Source organism: Paramisgurnus dabryanus, chromosome 19 (genome assembly GCF_030506205.2).
Source record: "Paramisgurnus dabryanus chromosome 19, PD_genome_1.1, whole genome shotgun sequence".
In the NCBI taxonomy this organism is placed as follows: domain Eukaryota; kingdom Metazoa; phylum Chordata; class Actinopteri; order Cypriniformes; family Cobitidae; genus Paramisgurnus; species Paramisgurnus dabryanus.
The window spans coordinates 21,150,392-21,173,455 of NC_133355.1; the positions used below are offsets into that span (position 1 = coordinate 21,150,392).

Below are 23,064 nucleotides of genomic sequence, written 5' to 3' on the forward strand. Positions count from 1 at the left end.
CAGAACTGGCTTTCTCCAGTGACAGCAAAACCTCCCAAATTAGAGATGCAAAGCAAAACGTAACTTTACTGATTAAAAAATATGATCATGAATTTCTTTTTAAGCTCTTTTGCTTCTGTGACAAACTGCTCTAAAGTTTTCTATGGACCAGCGCTGCCCTGCGGAAATCCCTTATATAGAGGTGTTTTGGGTGTGTTTTATGCAAATTACCAATGTTGCCCATGTAGAACACTCCAAATTCACTAACGAAATAACAAGTATAAGAACCAACCCATGTGCGTACACACATGTTGTGAATAAGGCGGAAAGTTTTCATGAGAAGTTAAATTGTGTGTATAAATATGAAAAACGTATACAGTTATTAGTGAATGAGACCCAGTATTCCTGTTTAGGCTAGCTCTTTGCACTATTGATGGTTTCATTGGATGCACACGTGTTGCTGAGGTTATGTGTCTGGCCCAAAGTTAACTTCCAGTCTGTGCTTGTTTATCAGTCTGGCTAGTGACTAAACCAGTGGTCTCCAACATGGTGCCGGCGGGCACCAGATTGCCTGCACACAGACTGTGAGGTGCCCACCAGAGCACACTCTATTAATAGTTTCAATTATTACATATTTTTATATTAACTTGACTTCTTTTATGTATGTTAACATATTAAACAATGGTACATAGTACAAATAGAAAATATTAACAAATAAAATAAAATCAACAAGTAAAACAAAAAAGTGTTGAGTAGACTATATCAAAAAGTAGCCATCCAGATAGTTTTATCCATCGTGGTAGCCCTTGCTCACAAAAAGCCCCACTAAACCATAGGTCTCCAACCATGTTCCTGGAGGGCACCTGTTCTTTAGATTTCAGTTCCAACACCAGTTAAACACACCTGAACCTTTGGAGTAGGGAACTAAAATATGCAGGACAGGTGCCCTCCTGGAACAACATTGGAGACCCATGGACTAAACTGACCTCTGAAAACGATTACTTGTAACTGATAAAGATTAAATTAGCCCTGCTTAGTATCTGTAAGAAAATCAAATATAATATCCAGTACCAGTACTGGAAGGGTAACCATTTTTTGTTTTGTTTTATTTATTTCTGTAAATGATTTTCCACAGAAAAAGCCTCTCTCAGCCATCATTAAAGAAGTCTGTGAGGGGTAAGTAATATTCATTTTCAAGATTATTTTAGTTACATGCAAAATCCCCTTTTTAAATAACAACAGGCATTACAGAATATCAATTATCTCTTGTTTTCCTGAATCTATTCTCTCTAGGTGGAACTTGCCCGGTCCTGAAAACTATGCTCTACAGAATGCAGACGCCACTAACTTCTATATCACCGAAAAGGTTTGAAACAAACATCAGATCTCTTTTTGCTTTTCTCAGTGATTTCAGAAGGTAACAAAACCTCGTTCCCCTTTTATCTTTTAAACCCAGAATCGCAACAACATCAAAAACGGATCCATCCTACGGCTTACTACATCTGCTGTAAGTAACAAATTAGCATATTTTTTTCTTAGTCGCATCTGTGAGGGCTTTATCGGCAGGAGAGACCTGCATTGATCCCTTGAAGCCCCTCTCAGTCCAGCTGGGTCCTTTAATCCTTCAGATGTGAGGGGTCAGAGGTCACGGTACCAAAAGCTTCCTGAGGTGTCAAGCGTCTTGCGTGACCTGTCGAGGCAGAAATGTGTCCGTTCGTCGATATTTTCACTCCTTTTTCTTTTAATGGTTACAGAGAATGTGTTCATATGCGTTTTCTGGGTCGGATTTGGCTCTTGGTTATAAAACATGATATGGTTTTGGATACGTTACGTCAGAATGATAATTTCCGGAGCTGATCTTCAGATGACCCGTCTGAATTTGCGGCTTGGGGATGGTGATATTTAAAGCTGATGTCTGTGACATTTGAAACCGTCCCCTCTGGCATAATGGCAACAATGACTGTGTCTCTTCCTGTGATGTTTAGCACCAGGCTCGACTGATATTTAACAGCTATCAATGCTTTGTATGGTTTGAACAGGTTTGGAAACAGCACTTGCATCTTTGTATATGATTTGCATGCGTATAATGCAGTGTTGATTTCCATCAAAGATTAGTTTAAAGACAAAGAGAGAAATGGGAATATTGTAGCTGCGAAACATATTTCAATATTTAACAGTCTGGAGAGAAACTGTTTGTATATAAATTGCAGCAATGCATTATACAAGACAAACGATTATTAATGCATAAATCAAACTCTCACTGAATGCTGACAGTTCTTGTAACTGTATATAATTTATGTATTACACCCTTTCCGTGTGTACAGAGATGAATTATATACAAGAGTAAAGTAACAGTAACATTAATTTCACCTCCATATTGCCTAAACTCGAACTACATGGGATGGACCTCTGTACTTTTACCAAAATATAATTTACATAATGAGATTAATTTTCCAAAATCATATATCAAGACTCCAAAACTAAGTGGACCCTAATAGATACATAACATTAAAACCATACACATGCTTCATACGTGCGCAGTGGTGAGGGAATCATTTCAGATTAGTGATCTAATGAGTCCTGTCCTGCCTACTTCTTCATTTCGTGTGACTAAAGCCCTGACCTCCTACATGAGGATCTCTCACACTTTCATTAACATGCCTCTTCTGTGGCCATGGTAACAGGCCCAGATGGCCCTGCAGCTGCACGAACGCATCCAGTCGTCCAGCATGGACATAAAGCTGGACGGTCTGAAGGACCTGGCCAATTCTTCACGGGACATCACCTTTGCTCAGGAGTTCATCAACCTAGATGGCATCTCACTTCTCACGCAGATGGTGGAGAGCGGTACTGAGTAAGTAACTGTTTTTCTTCTTCTGTTTGCATTTCCTTCTGTCTGTTTCACATAGGTTTGTCCTCTTAGCAGGGCTGAGACGATTAAAATCAAGACCCAATGACTTGCACTGTACTTGCGGTGAATCCTGTAGATGTCCCGTGAGATTCTGAGATGTTGTTTATAAGTGTTAAGATGTAAAATAATTAAACTTGTTGATGGGCATGCAAGCGAACTATAAAATGACAAAACAATACAAAAATGGAGTAAAAGGTACACAACAGGCTCAGACACAACAACACAGTGTTGCAGTGTTGTAGCTTGGCCCTGTGGACAGTATTCGAGGTCTTTACTTTTTCCCAAACTGATGTCTCCCCCGTCTGTTTGCACTGGAGTGTCAAATAAAGATAAAATGGCCATATATTTTCTATTCATATTTATTATTAATATCTTATTAATAGTAAATGACCAGACTAGATGTCATTCCCTTCTTAGCCGTGTGGTCTGGCGTTAGGTGAAGGTTAAACTGGCGAAAGACGATAGGCTGAATCATGCTGAATCGGAGAGTTGTGCTGAGAGAGAGAAAGAGAGAAACATGTAGGCAGAAACAGGGATGGAAGAAACATGAAGGGAAAAACAGGAATGGAAGAACCATGTTGGGAGAAATGGGGATGGGAGAAACATGTAGGGAAAAACGGGAGTAGGAGAAACATGTAGGGAGAAACGGGGATGAATAAAACATGAAGGAAAAACAGGAATGGGAGGAACATGTAGGAAAAAAGGGGGATGGGAGAAACATGTAGGGAGTAACGGGGATGTGAGAACATGTAGGAAGAAACGGGAATGGGAGAAAAAGGGATGGGAGAAACATGTAGGGAGAATCGGGGATTGGGAGAAACGTAGGGAGAAACGGGGGTGGGAGAAATGGATATGGGAGAAACGGGGATGGGAGAAACATGTAGGGAGAAACGGGGGTAGGAGAAACATGTAGAGAGAATCGAGGATGGGAGAAACATGTACGGAGAAACAGGGGTGGGAGAAACATATAGGGAGAAACGGGGGTGGGAGAAATGGGTATGGGGGAAACATGTATGGAAAAACGGGGATGGGAAAAACATGTAGGAAGAAAAAGGGATGGGAGAAAAAGGGATGGGAGAAACATGTAGGGAGAATTGGGGATTGGGAGAAACATGCAGGGAGAAACTAGGGTTGGGAGAAATGGGTATGGGAGAAAGGGGTGTGGGAGAAACGCGTCTGGGAGGAACAGGTATGGGAGAAACAGGATGGGAGAAACATGTAGGGAGAAACGGGGGTGGGAGAAACATGTAGGGAGAAACGGGGATGGGAAAAACATGTAGGGAGAAACGAGGGTGGGAGAAACGGGGGTGGGAAAAACATGTAGGGAGAAACGGGGATGGGAAAAACATGTAGGGAGAAGAAGGGATGGAATAAAAAAGGGATGGGAGAATCGGGGATTGGGAGAAACGGGGGTGGGAGAAACGGGTATGGGAGAAACGGGTGTGGGAGAAACGGGTGTGGGAGAAACATGTAGGGAGAAACGGGGATGGGAGAAACATGTAGGGAGAAACGGGGATGGGAGAAACATGTAGGGAGAAATGGGGATTGGAGGAACATGTAGGGAGAAATGGGGGTGGGAGAAACATGTAGGGGTAATCGAGGATGGGAGAAAAATGTAGGGAAAAACGAGGGTGGGAGAAACATGTAGGGAGAAACAGGAATGGGAAAAACATGTAGGGAGCAACCCGGATGGGAGAAACGGGTTTGGGAGAAACAGGGATGGGGAAACATGTAGGGAGAAACGGGGATAAGAGAAACATGTAGGGAGAAACGGGGATAAAAGAAACATGTGGGGAGAAACGGGGATAAGAGAAACTTGTGGGGAGAAACGGGGATAAGAGAAACATGTAGGGAGAAACGGGGATCAGAGAAACTTGTAGGGAGAAACGGGGATAAGAGAAACTTGTAGGGAGAAACGGGGATAAGAGAAACTTGTAGGGAGAAACGGGGATAAGAGAAACATGTAGGGAGAAACGGGGATAAGAGAAACATGTAGGGAGAAACGGGGATAAGAGAAACATGTAGGGAGAAACGGGGATAAGAGAAACATGTAGGGAGAAACGGGGATAAGAGAAACATGTAGGGAGAAACGGGGATAAGAGAAACTTGTAGGGAGAAACGGGGATAAGAGAAACTTGTAGGGAGAGACTGGGATAAGAGAAACATGTAGGGAGAAACGGGGATAAGAGCAACCTGTTACATAAAACAGTGTTGTCTTATCTTATGCACCTGCTACTAGTTTAACTAACAAACAAAATATGTCCCCATTTCTTTTTTAATACGTAGTCCTGGTCTTATTGTGCACTGTAAAAAATTTATATCAAAAATCTGGCAAACACATTTTTTTGGCATACATCACTCATGTTATTTTTCAATCCCTTCTCTTCACACATATTGCCCAATCAATCTGATCCAGTCAATTTCCGATAGATCAATAATGCTGTGTTCCAGATAATTCAGATTTATGATGTTTCCCACCTTAAAACATCTCTATTAAGTTACATTAAAAGTATTGAGTAGCATTAAAAAAACTAATGTTACAAATGATTCATAAACATCAAAACATGTTATGTTTAGTAACATCAAAAGAGTGTTGTGTCAGACAGTTTTTAGGTTGAGGTGGAAGTATCCTAAATCTGAAATGGAAAGTGAATCCTGATGTGAGGCAAAAAAATCCACGTCCAGGCACTTAGTTCAAAGGGTAAAAAGCCTTTATAATAAGACAGGGATGTGGATTTTCTTGCCTCACACCAGGATCCACTTAGCATTTTTCATATTTTGTTTTCCTTCTGAAGCACCCATAGTTTTGGTTGTGAGCACCAGATGCGACCCTGGATGATTTATTTTTCTCGATCCCTAATCTGAGTCGTCTGGAATGTAACATGACTGCTCTACATTTCTTCATGTTGCATATCCTGTTTCACATTTCGAATCACAGAAGAAAAATGCTTTACGTCATTTTGCCTCAGCACCCTCCACCTTCAGCTGTTGGACCTCAGATGAGCTCAGAGACAAGTTGCACACGCTCAGGCCCTCGTGCTTTTGTTTTCGGTAACATTAAGTTAACCTAATAATGTCTATCCTTGCTTAATTGAGAAAGGTTGTCAAAGTCCGACAGCTCTTTTCAGACTCCATGCAGATGAATCTGAATTGCCTCATTACTTTTCTTACGCAAGCAGCGCTCTTTTCCCCACGGTGCTGTGCTGGCTGGGTAAATTTAAGTTGCCGTGGGGATGCTGGTTTTAACTCTCTGAATCAATAGCTGCGTTTTTACTTAGCACAGCTCAGGGCCGGCAACCGAGCAGTTTCAACATCTCGGTATGCTGGAGATCTGACCATGGAAATCTATCCCATGGTTATGTTTTATATAAAGCAGCTCTGTGTCAACAGCTCCTGACCTCAAAGAGCCTATGTGTGGCTTTCTGCGCAGTCTTTTCATACCATCGAGAATCCAAGCGGACACGCGTTTGCACACAGACACACACTGTCTCAAATTCTCGCCCTTGGATTCCTGTGAGCCACTGACCAGTGATGATTATTCAGAGGACTTAAGCATGACGGCACTCTTGAGGCTGCTCGGCGAGTACTCGAGGTCTGGTCTCGATTACATCATAAGGCACAAATGTAGCCGGATGGAGGATTCAATGGTTTATGATATAGCTCCCTCTACTGGTCAAGCACTACAAAAGCAACGTATTATATTTAATACAGTGCAAGTTATTGGGTCAGTCATTGGGTTTGGCAATAAGTCACTGTAGATCATAGCCCTGCTGACAGGAGTTGTGTTTTAATCATACTGTATATAAGATGAATGCAACATGGTGATTTATAATAGATGCTCCCAGTGATCCTTTATACTTTCTTGTTGCCACCTCAGCGAGTTACGCACATGTATTAAATGCATTGCAGTATGCTTTTCCCAATGTTTTGCTTTGCATGCTTTGTCTCTCTCAATTGTTTTTTAAATGTCTTGTTTCTCTCAGCTCGTGCCTCACTGGGTGTGTGATACAAAATGTACCTTGTTTTAACCATAACAATGTGTTTTCCACATTTTATTTTTTTATTTACATAATAGGGGTCTGATAATAAGGAATAGTCGGACCCTGACCATGTTAGTGTTTCTGTCTCCCTGACGTTAAAGTTTTTAAATCTTTTCAGACGGTATCAGAAACTACAGAAGATAATGAAGCCCTGGTAAGCCCCTCCCCCTGAGCTGGATAACCCCCCTGTCTCTTACCCACTAATCTCCGGGCCGAGTCTCTGCATGATCGGGCTCTGGCCTCAGTGCTCAAAACCAATCAAACTGATGGGAACACTTGGCAACTGCTGCAGTCACCATTTTCTAATGTTTTTTTTATTTTGGATTTTTCCATGAGCTTTCTTTCTTTTGCATGTGGTATTGGGCAACTTTGGTGCTTTATGGGTGTTGGTTTTTTATTAACCAACTTGGGACTCTTTCCTGGCTCTTTTTTGTTTCACTTTGCACATGTTTTGTTAAAAAATTTGTTGAGAATATAGCATAGTAGCATAGTTACAAAGAACTAAATATACTGTATAGCAAGTACCCCACTACAATTGCTTAACACATATTAATCACATTTACAATGTGCATCGTCATCTGTTTAATCCAGGATAAAAAGTCTCATTAGGATCATCAAAGTTTGATTTCACATTGATTTCGATCTTTGTCCTTACCCGGGCTATTTTTAGGCTATATTTTCACACAATCGTTTTTACATTATGTAGCATGATTTTATGTAGAAAACACATACACTATGGGTCAGTTTCCCAGACCGGGTTTAGATTAATCCAGGACAAGGCCTTAGTTATATCAAGACATTTAAGTACAAACAAAACCTTACAAAAAACAATACTGGTGTGCATCTTGAGACAAAACAATGTGACTAATATATGTCAAGATGTGTCATTGCAAGGTGTTTTAAATTAAGGCAGATCAAATATGCATTTTAGTCTAGGACTAAGATAAGCCCTGTTCGGGAAACCGCCCCTAAGAGTTCAAATTTTCACCTCAAAGTTCATTTTCTACTTCGAAACTGATTATATTGTTGTGATTTGTAATGCTGATTTGCATTATATTTATCAAACACTAAATAAGTCTAGGTAAGAGATATCTCAGTAGTAATGTTTTTCATAGGCCTTTGCCCAATTCCAGCTGCAAAAGCTTTCTGTCCCCAATAATACATTTATGGATTGCTGTTGTAAGCTAATGTCTTTCTAAGGTCTAACTTGTGCTGTATTAACTTCCTTCTGCACTCACATAAGCCCTCAACACAGGCATTTTTCATAAGCCATTCATATTTGATTATTTTGTTTGTTACTGTTTATGTTTTCCTAACTGGCTTATTAGCCTGCTATTTTTTTCTCTTCATCAAATCTGGCATTTTATTCTCATGTTGTAAGTTTTGTTTCAGTTATTTTGTTATGTTGGGAAACCATGGAAAGGCATGAACCGAGTCATTTGTAACAATAGGGGGCAGTATTATTTATAGTATATAAGGCAGCTGAATGCGTCTCTGGAAAACATTGAAATAATGTATATAGCTGTCACGTGATAAGGAATTATAAGATTAGTTTTTTTTTTAGAGAGAATCGTATTTAAGGGGTTTAAAGGTTGTTTAAATTAAAATACTTGTTTTATTACGTACAAATATATATTTGGCGTTAAATACAATTTAAGCATCTGTGGCATCATTGGATATTCGCACCATAGATATTGCAAGATATCAGTAAATGATGGTATGCCACAATGTCTTTGAACTGGTATTGTTTTCCTTTTTGCAAAATTGAAACTTGACACAGCTCTTTTTATACAATGAAACTCTAGGAAGAGCTGGAAGGCCAGCTAAAACCAGCTTGATCAGGTTAAAAGCTTTACTGGTTTATGAAGGAAGTAGCTAGTTTAAATTGGTCCACCCAGCCTGGCAAAGCTGGTCAATATAGTCTTCAAATCAGGTTAAGCTTCTGGGTCAGCTGGTTTTAGCTGGTGGGTCAGCCTCACCAGCAAAAAGTGGCCAAAACCTCTCTAAAACCACAGCTTAAATTAGCTAACCAGCTTAGGCTGCTTTTTAGCTGTTTTGTTTTCAGTACTCTGTACATTTTTATATTAACATTAGTTTTTGTTTTTCTTCAACTTAAAAAATTAAGTTACACTGTAACACTTTACAATAAGGTTCATTAGTTAACATTAGTTAACTACATTCGTTAACATGAACTATTAATGAACTGCACTTTTACAACATTTACTAATCTTTGTTAATGTTAATTTCAACAATTACTAATACTTTATTAAAATCTTGTTAACGTAAGTTAAGGCACTGTGAACTAACATGAACAAACAATTAAAAGCTTTACTTCTATTAACTAACATTAACAAAAATTAGTACTGTAACAAATATATTGCTCATGGTTTGTTCATGTTAGTTAATACAAAACTAATGTAAAATAATGGACCTTATTGTAAAGTGTTACCAGTTATATTATTTGGTAACACTTTACAATAAGGTTCATTAGTTAACATTAGTTAACTACATTAGTTAACATGAACGAATAATGAACTGCACTTATACAGCATGTATTAATCTTTGTTCATGGAAATTTCAACAATTACTAATACTTTATTCAAATCTTGTTAACGTTAGTTAATGCACTGTGAACTAACATGAACAAACAATGAACAAATTCTATTAACTAACATTAACAAAGATTAATAAAGACTGTAACAAATGTATTGCACGAGGTTTGTTCATGTTAGATAATACATTAACTAATGTTAACTAATGAACCTTATTGTAAAATGTTACCAATTATTTAATACTAGTATAAAGTTGGCATAAATTAAAACAGGTTGAAATTATTTAAACTCTAAAATCCTGTGTTGTTTTTAACCCAGGGCTGGGTCACTATTGGACAGAACATACTGCCGGGTTTAAAGGACCCAACTGCTGGGTTATTGTCAATCAACCATGTTGAAACAACCCATCAGTTGGGTCATTTTAAGTAGTGTGTTCTGTCCAATAGGGACCCAGCCCTGGTTTAAAAACAACCCAGCATTTGTAGAGTTTAAATAATTTCAACCTGTTTTTAATTTATGCCAACTACATACAAGTCAAAAATAGTAGGTTCAATTGACTTGCATAACCAATTTGATTAAACTTGCACACAGCACTACAGCATTTATTTACAGTGTAGGGAGTGACCACATACCTGTCCCAAAAAATTGGTTGTAATTGAAGATACCTGTTGAAACTAGATACTTTTTTTTGATCATTTTTGTGTGAACTATTGCTTATTAAGTTTTATTTAACCTGAAATACCGGTTCTCTTGTGAAGAGTAAGTCACCATAACTACAGTATCTCAAGCAAACAGTTACGTGAGACCTTTGAACATTTTTTGCCAATGTAACCGCACTGCTGTTAACTCTCTGCCATCCGCTGTCCTTTTGAAGGACGTCCTCTCTGTTTTCCACCTGTATTATTAACACCTGATTTCTTGCTTCCTGTTGCTTTGTAAGCCTGAAGCTTTAGCTCTTCTTTTGGGCGCAGGTGAGCGGTAGAGACGTGGCTAGTGGCTGTTGTCTTGTGTTTTATAGCTTTGGTGACCTGCTCTCCTTCACATTGACGGCCTTTGTGGAGCTCATGGACCATGGCATTGTCTCCTGGGACACCTTCTCTGTGGCTTTCATCAAGAAGGTGGGTTGCACACTGGGTCTAGGGAAGAACTCGGTTCCAAATGTTTCAATGCATTCTCACTTCATCTTTAGATCGCCAGTTACGTCTGCAAATCTGCTATGGACACTGCTGTGCTCCAGAGGTCTCTGGCCATCCTGGAGTCTATGGTGCTTAACAGTCAAGATCTCTACCAGAAGGTGGCTCAGGAAATCACTATTGGACAACTTATTCCACATCTGCAAGGGTATGATTCACATTGGATTTGTTTTCACAGTGTTTAATGTAGAATCATCAGTTTTAGACTGAAAAAGTGTATTATTAAAAATAAAATTAAGTATTTGTGACCGTCATGTTGTTCCAAGTATATTTATTCAACGTTAGTTTTAATTATGTGCAGTTTTGCAATTTGACTACTCTTGGATACCGTAGTGTATACAAAAAATCTATATTTTTGGGTGAGGTGCAGCGTTGTATGTTTCTTTTCTTTTCATTTATATCTCTGGGAACAGGACGGATCAGGACATTCAGACGTACACCGTTGCAGTGATTAATGCATTGTTCCTCAAAGCCCCTGAGGAGAAGAGACAGGTACAGCACATACAACTCAAAACCATAGTTTCTTGCTTTTCCCATTTGTTTGTTATTGCCTAAGCTACACTGTGTGCTAATAAAGTGCTAAAATGCATCTTGTCCATGTTCAAACTAGTCACGACTGTCAGTATTGCAGGTCAAGGCATTTTGACAATACCTTGATTTTCATCTTTTGCACAGTATTCATCCTGCTCCGCACAGCTGCGTATTAACCAATCGTATTGTGAATGTAATGCTTAACTGTGACCCATATTTGATCAAAATTGTCACAGGTTTCAGAATTGGTAATGACAGAAAAATTTAGTTAGACCTGAATGAATGTTATAATGAAATCACATAAGTGGCCATAATTTGGTTATTTTTTGTCTGTATGTGCATGTGGGTGTCTCTCTGTCGGATCTCAGGTTGCGCTTCATTTTACATTATGTCCACTTACAGTTTGTCCACTTAGAGTACATTATGTCCACTTCCCCAGCAAAGTACCGAGCTATATACAGTAACTAAACTGCAAAAAAAAATTTTGTTTGTTTTTGTCTTGTTTTTAGTAAAAATATCTAAAAATTCTTAAATTAAGATACTTTTCTTGATGAGCAAAATGACCCAAGAAAATAAGTCTAATTTTTAAACAAAAAATATCAAATTTAAGTTATTTTGTGCATAAAACAAGCAAAAAAAATCTGCCAATGGTGTGAGCAAAAAAGTCTTGAACATTTTTCTTAAACACTAAATTCAAGAAAAATTTGCTTACCCCATTGGCAGATTTTTTTGCTTGTTTATGCACAAAATAACTTAAATTTGATATTTTTTGTTCAAAAATTAGACTTATTTTCATTTCATTTTGCTCATCAAGAAAAAGCATCTTAATTTAAGAATTTTGTGATATTTTTACTGAAAACAAGACAAAAATACTAAAAATATTTTTCTTGAAAATAATTTTTTGCAGTGTATATGGCAGCATTTGGGTTTAAGAATTAGTTCACCCAGGTATTAACATCTTGGCATTAATTACTCACCAAACTATATTTTTCATGAAATCCTAGATCTTTCTTAGCCCCCCCCCCCCCATAGACAGCTTTCAAGGCCAAAAAAGGCAGTAAAACACCATTTTAAATAATATATATGTGTAAGGATGTAATGATTCAACCGTGTGTCCCATTAAAAATGCCCGTCTGAAATCGATTCTGAATCGCAAGCTTGCGATTCTTTGTTTAATGCACAGCTTGTGTGTATACTATGGCATTTGGTCAGTAGGAAGTCCTTATCAATCTAAAATCATAATGTGTTGGAGTCGTTTATAACGTGCATTTAAAAAAGCAACACTCGTTAAACCAAATCATTTAAAATATTCTTTATTATCATGAAAATACCTGAAACAATTTGAAGAACAGTAATATAAATATTCCTGTAGACATTTCCTGGAATAGCATTCTTAATGCTACTTCTTCTGTGGCACAAAGGGAGTTTCTGCCCAAGAGCGCCCCCTGGCGTTCAAATGTGCCTGTATTTCACCGTAATTCATTCAAATTCATTCATTGAGAAAACGAGCATTTCCACGGTTAATCGTTACACCCCTATATATGTGCATTGTTAAAAATATATTTACATAGATGTCTAATTTGACTACTCCATAAATGTGAGGCATTAATGGGGCGTCTATGCATAGACTATGTCTATGGCTGACATCTTTAATGCATGCATGTTTTGCTTTCATAGATTCGCTTCAAAGACAAACTTTTGGAGTATTTTCGGTGTTCGGCCAAACAAGTGAAAAGGCCAAATAAATTTTACCGAACAATGAGGTCTTTGATGGCGCGATCAAATAGTAACCAGCGCAGAGGTAGAGATGCGCAAATGCAGCAAACATGTTGGTAAAAGCATTTTAAAGTGTCCGAGAAAGGTGCGAAAAAATACAGCACTACAAGTTTAATTTAAAATCAAGACACTCCATGCAGCTTATGAGAAAGAAACGGCGGCGGCTATCTTGGGTAACTGCTAAAAGCACAGAGAACGAGAGACTTTCGCTCTTCATCTCATGTCATAGAACGATGAAGAGCGCCAGCAGTATGTAATAAAAACTTCCTAAAACCAGCAAAGTCCTACAATGATTAACACGCTTATATTAAACGAGAGATAAAATGTTTGTTAACAATAAGCTTTTTGTTAGACTGCTTTGTTGAGCCCTTTTTCATTTGTCATCTCCTGTCAATCTTGCTGCCGTCTCTCTCTCTCCCTTTGATTGTCATTGACCGTGCACACAGGCGCCCGACTGCTGCTCAACATACAACAATGTAATTGCAAGTTTCCTAAGGCAGAGTAATGATTAGGTTATTTGCATTTTGCTCGAGAACAGAAGATCAGATTAATATCCATTTAGCCAAGACTTAAAAAACCCTAGTTTTAACAAGTCTATCTAAAGCTATTTGATCAGAGAAGTGACCTGGGGTCTCATGTATAAAACTTTGCGTAGATTCCATCCTTAAAGTGTGCGTACACACATAAGGCAGAATTTGCGTATGCACAAAAGTTTTCCAGAATCTGCGCAAATTCCATTCATAAATCCCAGTGAGCAGAAGATTGTGCGTACGTGCGTCCCGCCCCCATCTCCCCCCGAAACAACCATATATGGAGCATAATGTGGGCTGCATATCATTTTAGTATGGATTGACGTTACAAAACGCAAGGAAAATATCGTCGCTGTCCGATTGAAACCTGCATTTCCAAAAACCGTTACTTACCCAAAAAAGTATACATCATATCCTATATATTTTAAAGCATTAAAAATTTTTTTTAGGACTTCATATATTTGAATTCAAGGAAATATATTCACGCCACATTGGAAAAAACTTTATATTACGAACCTGTAAACAAAACAGTTTTAAAAAGGTTAAAATTAAATAGTTTCAACTTAAAAAATATACTTTATAAAATTAACTTATTTAGCATATATTTAAAATATACTTTTGGCCAGAGAAAGAATTTTTTTTTGCCTTATGGGTTTTTATGAAATTATAAAGACACTGGCATTGTCAAGTTGATACTGGTTTCACATATGGCCAGACAGGTGTCATTAAATTCATAAAATTTTAATGGAAGCAAACTCAGAGGGAGATGAAATGTTTTTGACCAGCGATGGTGTATATCATTTCGGGTCATGTTCGTCTTTACCTCAGGGGGCAAGTGGTACTCTGGTTTGTTTCTGTCATTTGGCCTAATAAAATTAAAACTATTATTTTTTTACAGTTTTGTCTATGATTAGATGATAAAGACTAACAAACTTCTTATCATTCCTCAAATACATGAAACATTAGCCTTTAGTGTTTGATGAGTGTTTGAGTCTTTTCTTTTGCGTTTCAAACACTCAGACGCGCTCATGACAGATGTGTGCGGCACTCCATTCACTGTAGAGGCTTCGTCTTTTCAATACTTTTCACCTGTTAATTATTTGCTACTTATAGGCAGGTGCGACTCCTAGATGCAATTTGAGTGCTGATCTTCATGAGTGAAACAGGAACATTAAAACTAAATGTGTATAAAAACAAGAACCGAGTTTGTACACAGAGTGGAGAGCATCCGTACGTTGCGCACTTATTTACGCCAAGTTTATTTTTTTAAAATCCTGATATGTGTGTGGAAAATTGCGTATGCATATTTCTATGCCCATTTTGTGCGTTTATACATCTGGCTCCAGGTGTAAGGCACTATAATGACTGCTGAAATGCTTAAAAAAAGTCATTGTTAAATAATGTGAAATAAATTTAGTAAAAAGGACATTCTGAAAAGGCAACTTGTGCAATGGTGAGGAAATTAGCAAAATTATTAAAATAAAAACAAAAAGCTCTTCTTTTTTACGTTTTTCATTTTATTCTGCTTCGACCAAAAATTTTCCTTTTGGTGCATACTTGTCACTGTATGAAATGAAAAATTGAATTACAATAGTTTCATCGATTACTTTAACTATGTCTTTACTGACTTTTCTGGGCTTTGAAAGGTTCAGAAAGCTCTTGGTTTTCAACATTAGGGTGATTAAAGACTGACAAAATATTCATTCCTTGGCGAAATAACGCTTTCTGTTGTGTCAGGTTGGCCAGGCACTGGTTTACTTTTCTAACTTGATGATTCCAGAGAACACAAGCTATACACATTCCACTGGAACTGTTAACTTTTATATTTATAAAAAATTAAGGTAACTATAAGGAATTTAAAATTAGGTTCGGGGTGGCTCCTAGTTATTACATAGTTGCTCATGCATAATTTAGTCTGGCTTTCATGCGGCATGGTATTCCAGAGCAGACACAAAGCAGCCTTAACTCATCTGTTTAAGGACAGAGTCCCAGTGGGTTTGTGTAACTGTCTCATATCCTACATGTCAGTTTACAGTGTTTGCAAATCTGCTGACCTCTCATTTCTGAGCAACTAACAAAATGCCTCTGCTTTTTCTCTTATTTCTTCTCTTGTCCTCCTTTTGTCTCGTTCTCTCTGTTTCTCTCATTTTCTTCCCCTCGCTGTGCTCGTAATGGTAGTTTGATGAGGACAATGTGAACATCTTTGATTGTCCTCTAACAGTAAGTGCTCTCTTGTTGGGTTGAACCCTCCGTAGGTGATGAGTGTCGTTTAAACGGATATTTAATTCATTTTAACACAGCTGATTCATGCCACACCTTTTGAAGTGGCTAATGTGATGTATGTGTTTGTGAATCTGTTTCGTTCTTTTGATCGTAGGAGATGGCTCATATTCTAGCACAGAAACAGCTGCGCTCCATCATCCTCAGTGTAAGTGCTCAGTATATACTAAAGTATATTTCCCCCTCCTTCTGCACTTTAATTGGAACTCTTTGTCTAATAGAAACATCATGTTCCTGTAGTAAATATACATTTAAAGTTTAAATGCCATGAAATGCATTAGCTGATGAAGTGTGCCTTGAATGCAAATTGCTTTGAATTAAAATGTCTACCAAATGCATAAAATCTTAAATGATGAATGACCTGAAAACCACATGGAAAGCTGTTAAAAATTCAAGGAGGGTTTGATGCTGTATGATCTCCATAACAGTCATATTTTCTCCACTTCCACAGAATGTGATCAGAAGCAACAAACCCATAAATGATGAGATGGCCCACCAGCTCTACGTGCATCAAGTCTTGACTTTTAACCTGCTTGAGGACCGAATGATGACAAAGATGGACCCACAAGACCAGGTCTGTGTGTCTTTAGCTATAGATGTAAAAACTGATCTGATCTGATCTATCAGATACGTTAAAAGACTTCATTTGTGTGTGTGTGTGTGTGTAGGCTCAGAGGGACATCATCTTCGAGCTGCGCAGGATCGCTTTTGATGTCGAATGCGAGTCCAACAACAGCGGCAGCATCGAGAAGCGCAAGTCTATGTACACCCGAGACTATAAAAAGCTGGGCTTCATTGTAAGTTTCCAAAATAATTACACCTTTATGCATTTTGCCAGCTTATAATTGACAGTAATTGGAAGGAGTTGCTGTTTTTTAAAAACATGATTTCTCATGCGGCTGTCTGGGGTGTCGTATTCAAATATTTGGGTTACATGGCAGATTAATAACCTCAGAGCAGTCGGAGCTCTTTCGTAAGATTTGTTTTGACACCCTTCGTGTTAATAATATCTAGAATTCTCTCCATTCCGAAGCAAAACCTTCACCTCATCAGACGCGCTCCGGTGAAGGTGCTGCCAATCAATCTGTCATATTTTGACACCGTAACGTGTTTCCTTTTGTGGGCTTGTCAACCAGGTTTCAGGCTGTCACATCTAGGGCTGGGCGACGCATCAAATATTTATGATATATTCATTATTATTGTATTGTCGATATAGATGTTGTAAATCTAGCAGTGATTTCTTTTAGTGCTGCATACAAGGTATGGTCCTTGCCATATATTATAAATACTTAAAATGTTGTTTGAAAACACCCAACTCAAAGGAGTTTTAAAGTCCCCCTGTAGTCGATAATTGTATCCTTTAAAACTCATCTTGGAGTATTAAAACAGCATATGTAAAAGTTTTTTTCCTGTGCATTCTTGCCTCATTTAGTATTTGCGGATCTATGAACATGCAGATTTGTCCCCTCTACTCAATCGCACCACCTCGGACCATAGATATTCAATTTAATATTATTTATATAGCGCTTTTCACAATTGTGTAATTGTTTAAAGCAGCTTTACATTAATAGATGCAGGAGAAAACACAGAAAAATCAATGGACAACATAAGCAGCAAAATACAGTGGCTAAGATTAAACCGTATTAGCAAGGGTAGTAATAAGGTAGCTTATAGAAGAGGGTGCTAAATTAAGCCAATGTCAGTTGACTCCTCAAGGGTTGAAAAAAAACCTAGGAGGAACAACGTCCTGGCTTTTTTTTAGTCCGAAGGAAAAAGTCCTAGGAGGGAAAAAACCTTCAGAGAGAGACAGAGATAGGTGATTTTATAGAGGATATATTATATAATAGGTACGATTATATAAAATTTTGGTGGGAATTACAACACTTCATCCTATTAGTGTAGGGGCTGTTCGCATGTAATGCAAGCGTCATACAGTTTTGTGTTTTAATATCTGCTTGGTTCCAGACAGGCTAACTATTGCGGCATAAGTATATTACCCAAACGAGTTATGTGAATGCTTTGTTCCGGACAAGCTAACTATTTCGGGATTAGTACATTTACTAGACAAATTATGTGAATGCTTTGTTAAAGAAAAATATCTTTAGATTTAAAGTGATTGACTATTGATTCTTAAAATTTTTTCATAAATCATTTCAGAGCTTAGGGGCTAGGTATTCCAGACACACAGCTGTTGCTGGATGAATTTGCACATGGTTTGTCTTAAAGCATATTAAAATGCCACATAGACATATAAACAACAATGAAAACGTAATTTTGACAACAGGGGGACTTTAAAGGTTTTTTTTATTGAAATTTAAAAACACATAAATAGATATACTTTGTTTCCGACAAAATACTTTGTTTCTGAGTGGCCTCAGACGTCTTTGCCCAATGCACTGTACGTTGAATATTGTCAAAAAAGTTTTTATCACCAAGCACTATTGCGAATTGCAGTATTAGCTATATGATCAAGCCCTAGCCACACTTGCACTGCAAAAAAATGGCTTTCTTCATTAGTATTTTTGTCTTGTTTTTAGTACAAATATCTAATTGTTTTTAAATTAAGATGTATTTTCTTGATGAGCAAAATGACCTAAGAAAATAAGTCTAGTTTTTAGGAAAAAAAATGTAATTTAAAAGTGAATTTGTGCTTAAAAGAACAAAATCTGCAAATTGGGTTATAATTTTTTTACACTTAATTCAAGAACATTTCTGAAAAAAATTGCATACCCCATTCTCAGATTTTTTTGCTTGTTTTAAGTATAACTTCACTTAAATTGTATATATTTTGTCTAAACACTAGGCATATTTTGTTAAAGCTATCGTCTACGATTTCAAAGATTGTTCATTATTAATAACCTCGTTTATATGCTGGTTATGGTTCTACAGTAACATCCTAACAATATAAAGAGAAAAAAGAATTTAAAAAATCCATTCAGTCTATTGGGTGTATGGTAGCAGATAAGTTGACCAATGTAAACTGTCCGGCCGGACAGCTTACATTGGTTAACTGCTCTCATCCAATCCCTGCTACATTTGAAAATCCACCTCGTGCTCGCGTCTCCACCCCATCGCACACCACCCCGCCCCTCTCCTGCCTGCGACATGAAATTTGTGTCAGTGTATGGTAGCTAGCGAAGCAGCAACATAGATTAGATAGATTAGATTCACCTTTATTGTCACTGCACATGTAGGTACAAGGCAACGAAATGCAGTTAGCATCTAACCAGAAGTGCAATAAGCAGTAAGTACAGAATAAAGGTCTATAATATGTAAGTCTCTTACTGTGGGTGATGCGGAGTCGTAACTCATCCATTTTGTTCACCAGTGACCGCACATTAGCGAGGAAAATGCTGGGTAAAGAGAGCCGGAGCGGTGTTAGCTTTAGCTTGGCTCTTAGACCTCCGCGCTTCCCCCGCCTTTGTTTACGATCTCGACGCCGCCTGCGAGCACTTCCGCCCGGCCGGGTAGAGTGCGAAGCCTCGGTTGTTCTAGCGTTCTAGAGTCGAAGATTGGTGATAAAACTGCTGGTAAAGTCCTCACCGATACCCAAAAGCTCCTGTCGGGTGTATGATGTTAAAGCAAAGCTGTTCAGTACGAACAGACCCGAGATGAGCAGGAATAATACTGCAAAATTGCAAAAACTGGAGAGACGCTCCGCCATTGACTGTTGGAGGAAGCTTCTGGGAGATTTGGGGCTGAAAACCGACGCCGACACGGCAGACTTTTGTTGAACAGGTACGCATTTATTTATACTTTGTATTGTGTGAGTCTGACAACATGCTGTCGGTCGGCATCGGAATGTTAGCCGTTTAGCATCGCGTATCACGGGTCAAAATAATTATATTTATAAAGTCATTTCTTGAAGCTCAGGAGGGGAAACGTATGCCAAACGTTGTTGTGAAAATAAATAACGTCAATTACAATCATAATTGTAATTGTACATTCCTTCAAGGCTTTATGTGTTTACTGCTCGGTAAATCTCTGTTCTGATGTTTACTACCAGTGATCACAGCTTGAATGAGTGACTTTGTTCAGGTGGTTTCCCGGGGGGAGGGATCAGGTAGCACAGAGGGGCGGGATGAGTTTTTTAAAACGTACTAACCGTCTCAGGCTTTCTCTACCGATTTTCAACATCGTACACTACAGCTTTAAGTATTTTTGCTTATCAAGAAAATACATCTTGATTTAAGAATTTTCAGATATTTGTACTGAAAACAAGACAAAAATATAGGGGTGCACAGATAAATGCTGATATACACTAATAATACGTGGCGACAACTATTGAGTTTCTGCACGAGAGCGCCCTTTGGCTTTTGGATGTAGCGGCATTTCACCGCAATGCATTGAGAAGCATAGCAAGCATCATCGGCCGATATATCGTTGCACCCCTACAAAAATACCTAGTTGTGAAAGTCTTTTTTTTGCAGTTTGTATACAACAGAATCAAGTACAATCAAATGCATTTGTACACGTTAAGAGCTTGAGGCCAAAATAAGGCCAAATCGAAAGTAAATGTGGGTAAATCTGATGTTGTCACATGTTCCTAATTCATTCTGGGCTTCTGAGGTTCACTAAGACCCTTTTCACAGTGCCGTGTGCCGCCTGAAGATAAGACCTTACTTAAACTTCTTCTGTGGTGTTGACACCTCTTCGCATTACTACAAACTTTTTTTTCAGTTGCCATTTCTGCAACATTTTAGAGAAGTGAGTTTATTTTTTACTCTGTGACTGTTAGGGAGCTGCACAGAATGTTAAAACAGCCGTGTGTGCAAATGAGAGCTGTAAGTCAACTCTTTCAGGACATTGTCACATTGACGGATGGGAAATTGGTCCCCACTGCCTTCACCGCAGATGCATTTTTAAGCACTGTGTGCTTGGCAGTGGACTTTGTCTCTGGTTATGTTTTTGGCTATGAAATGTTATTCTAACAAACGGCTTACCACATACAATTTGAAAACAATTTGCAGTATGCCAAGATAAATATTTCAAAGAAAGTCCCTAAACCTGACCATTTGCATGTTTAATTCAGCAAGTGGCATGTATCATGTAATTTTTAAATATATACAGCAGGGGTAGGCAAATTCGGTCTGCACTGATGTCCTTAAATGAGATATATTTCTTAAATGAGACATAAAGAAGAGCGATGACAAATTTTCATTATGGAGTGAAGTAACCCTTTAAGAATTGTAATGGCAATAATAAGTACATTGCTATGATGATGGCTAATACACAGCGGGGAAAATAAGTATTTGACTCTTCAGCATTTTTATCAGTAAGGGGATTTCTGAGTGGGTTATTGATGCAAAATTTCCACCAGATGTAGCTATCAAGCTAAATATTCATACAAAGAAATCAGAACATTTAAGTGTACAAGTTTAATCATAATAAGTAAAGTGAAACATTGACACAGTGTCAATAGCCCACTTACTGATAAAAATGCTGATTTTTTTTTTTGTCAAATACTTATTTACTGATATATTTCTATGATATAATATTCTATGTTTGTAACTCTGTCTGTTTAATAAGTTGAGTCAGACAGCAGCGTCTCTCTTCCCTCCCTATTCTTTTGTAATCAGTCTTGTCTCTGCTCCGCTGATCAGCAACCCAGACATCCCAGTGTCCATATGAAGGCCAGAACTTTCAAAGACAGAGTAATTGGCAACCCTAAACCCTGTCAGACAGCGGTACAGCACTCATCCTCAGAGGCAGCAGTCTGTCATCGTTTGAGAAGTGTAGATTAGTTTGTGGTAGACAGGCGAGTTGAGGCAGCAGCTTCCGTCGACCTTATATTTGCAGAGTGTTTGCCTGCCTCACGTCATCCACCAGGGATACGTAAGCCTGGTTCTGAATCATGGTGCCTATAAAGTTTAGCAGGGGAAACAATTTGATACCCGTTGTATCTCAGCTCTCTTGCTTTAAATGCAATACATCACTCCAAGCGGCATTCTGATGCAAGTCATGAAGTCTTAGCTGGAGCGTGTGTGGTTTTCTGCATCACTCTTAGTGTGTGTTTTCACGTTTGTGTTTTTGCAGAATCATGTGAACCCTGCGGTGGATTTTACTCAGATTCCTCCCGGGATGTTGGCTCTTGACAACATGCTGTATTTTGCCAGGCACCATCAGGATGCCTATATCAGGGTAAGACTCGCTCACACACCTACGGAAAGGAGGTGCAGAAATGATAAACACATTTATTTATAATCTGAATTGTTCTCAATTAACACATCTTGATGACAGGAATTACTTCACCAGTGCAGACATGAGTCATACATAAGGATGGGCTGTATAAAATTCATTACCATGCAACTTGGTTTATTTCTTCACTTTTAAATTTAATATTATACAATTTGTGGAGTTACAAGACCGAGTGCTCTTCCAGATCCAATTTCTGTTTGGTTTCACAATGTTTCTTTGCTGAAATTGCTATAAACACACATTTCACTTTCAGTATACACTTGCAACAGTCAAACCATTACATACAGACTAAAGGTAAACTAAAGTTGAATTCAGCAGCTTGTTGTATGAGCCCACATGCATACACAATACTTCAAACTCAGTGCTTAATTTGTGCCGAGAAATTCAGATCAGGATCGATCATCTTTGGAATTGTATCCAGCACCAAATGAGTCCCCTCGTACAGTATGCCTCTGAAACAAAAATGTATGCTACAGTATGACATCTGCATCAAATAATAATAATGCTGCTGTCAGGTGACCATGAATGATGATCCCAATAACATGCAGTGGCCCAGCTAAAGTCATTTTTGTGAAATACTGTTTTCTACATGAAATCATCCATTATATTGGACATTATAGAACATTCTGTGAAAATAAAACCTTGATATCCGTAATATTAACAGGCTAAAGCTATTCACTGTAAACCCTGACAAGTTGAATTTACTTAAAAATGACAGGAAAGTTGTTGCCCTAAAAAATAATAAGTAAAAAAAAGAGTACAATTAACCTAAAATTTCTTGTAATTCCAGTATAAATCAGCAAGTTCATTAAACTTAATTTTAAGTTGATTTAACTTGAAATAATTTGTTATTTCTATTGCTCTGTCTAACATCTCCACTTAACGGAGTTTAAAGATTTTTTATTAATTAATGATTATATTACATTTAGTGTTATAAATTTTATTATAATACACAATTTATGACTGACTTTAAGTTGATTTTCCACAGAAATACACACAAACTGCATTTTGACATGCGCTGTCGGTAATGTAAAGAGAACTACAATAAAATGTGCTGAACAGGGTTCATCAAGT

General features: G+C 38.0%; 1 protein-coding gene across 5 annotated transcripts in view; it reads left to right on the forward strand.

The window, feature by feature from the left end:
- Positions 1-23,064, forward strand: part of elmo1 (engulfment and cell motility 1 (ced-12 homolog, C. elegans)) — a 108,912-nt gene that overhangs the window by 46,144 nt on the left and 39,704 nt on the right. For 2 of the 5 annotated variants that reach the window (XM_065292581.1, XM_065292592.1), the window contains exons 3-15: positions 1,115-1,155; positions 1,273-1,345; positions 1,436-1,486; positions 2,664-2,833; positions 7,049-7,084; positions 10,501-10,600; positions 10,672-10,823; positions 11,089-11,167; positions 15,691-15,732; positions 15,890-15,940; positions 16,244-16,366; positions 16,461-16,589; positions 21,829-21,933. In XM_065292581.1, coding sequence (XP_065148653.1) covers positions 1,115-1,155; positions 1,273-1,345; positions 1,436-1,486; positions 2,664-2,833; positions 7,049-7,084; positions 10,501-10,600; positions 10,672-10,823; positions 11,089-11,167; positions 15,691-15,732; positions 15,890-15,940; positions 16,244-16,366; positions 16,461-16,589; positions 21,829-21,933 — 1,152 coding nt within the window. The remainder of the gene's footprint in view (positions 1-1,114; positions 1,156-1,272; positions 1,346-1,435; positions 1,487-2,663; positions 2,834-7,048; positions 7,085-10,500; positions 10,601-10,671; positions 10,824-11,088; positions 11,168-15,690; positions 15,733-15,889; positions 15,941-16,243; positions 16,367-16,460; positions 16,590-21,828; positions 21,934-23,064) is intronic. The other 3 variants (XM_065292611.1, XM_065292601.1, XM_065292619.1) reach the window with 3 other exon arrangements.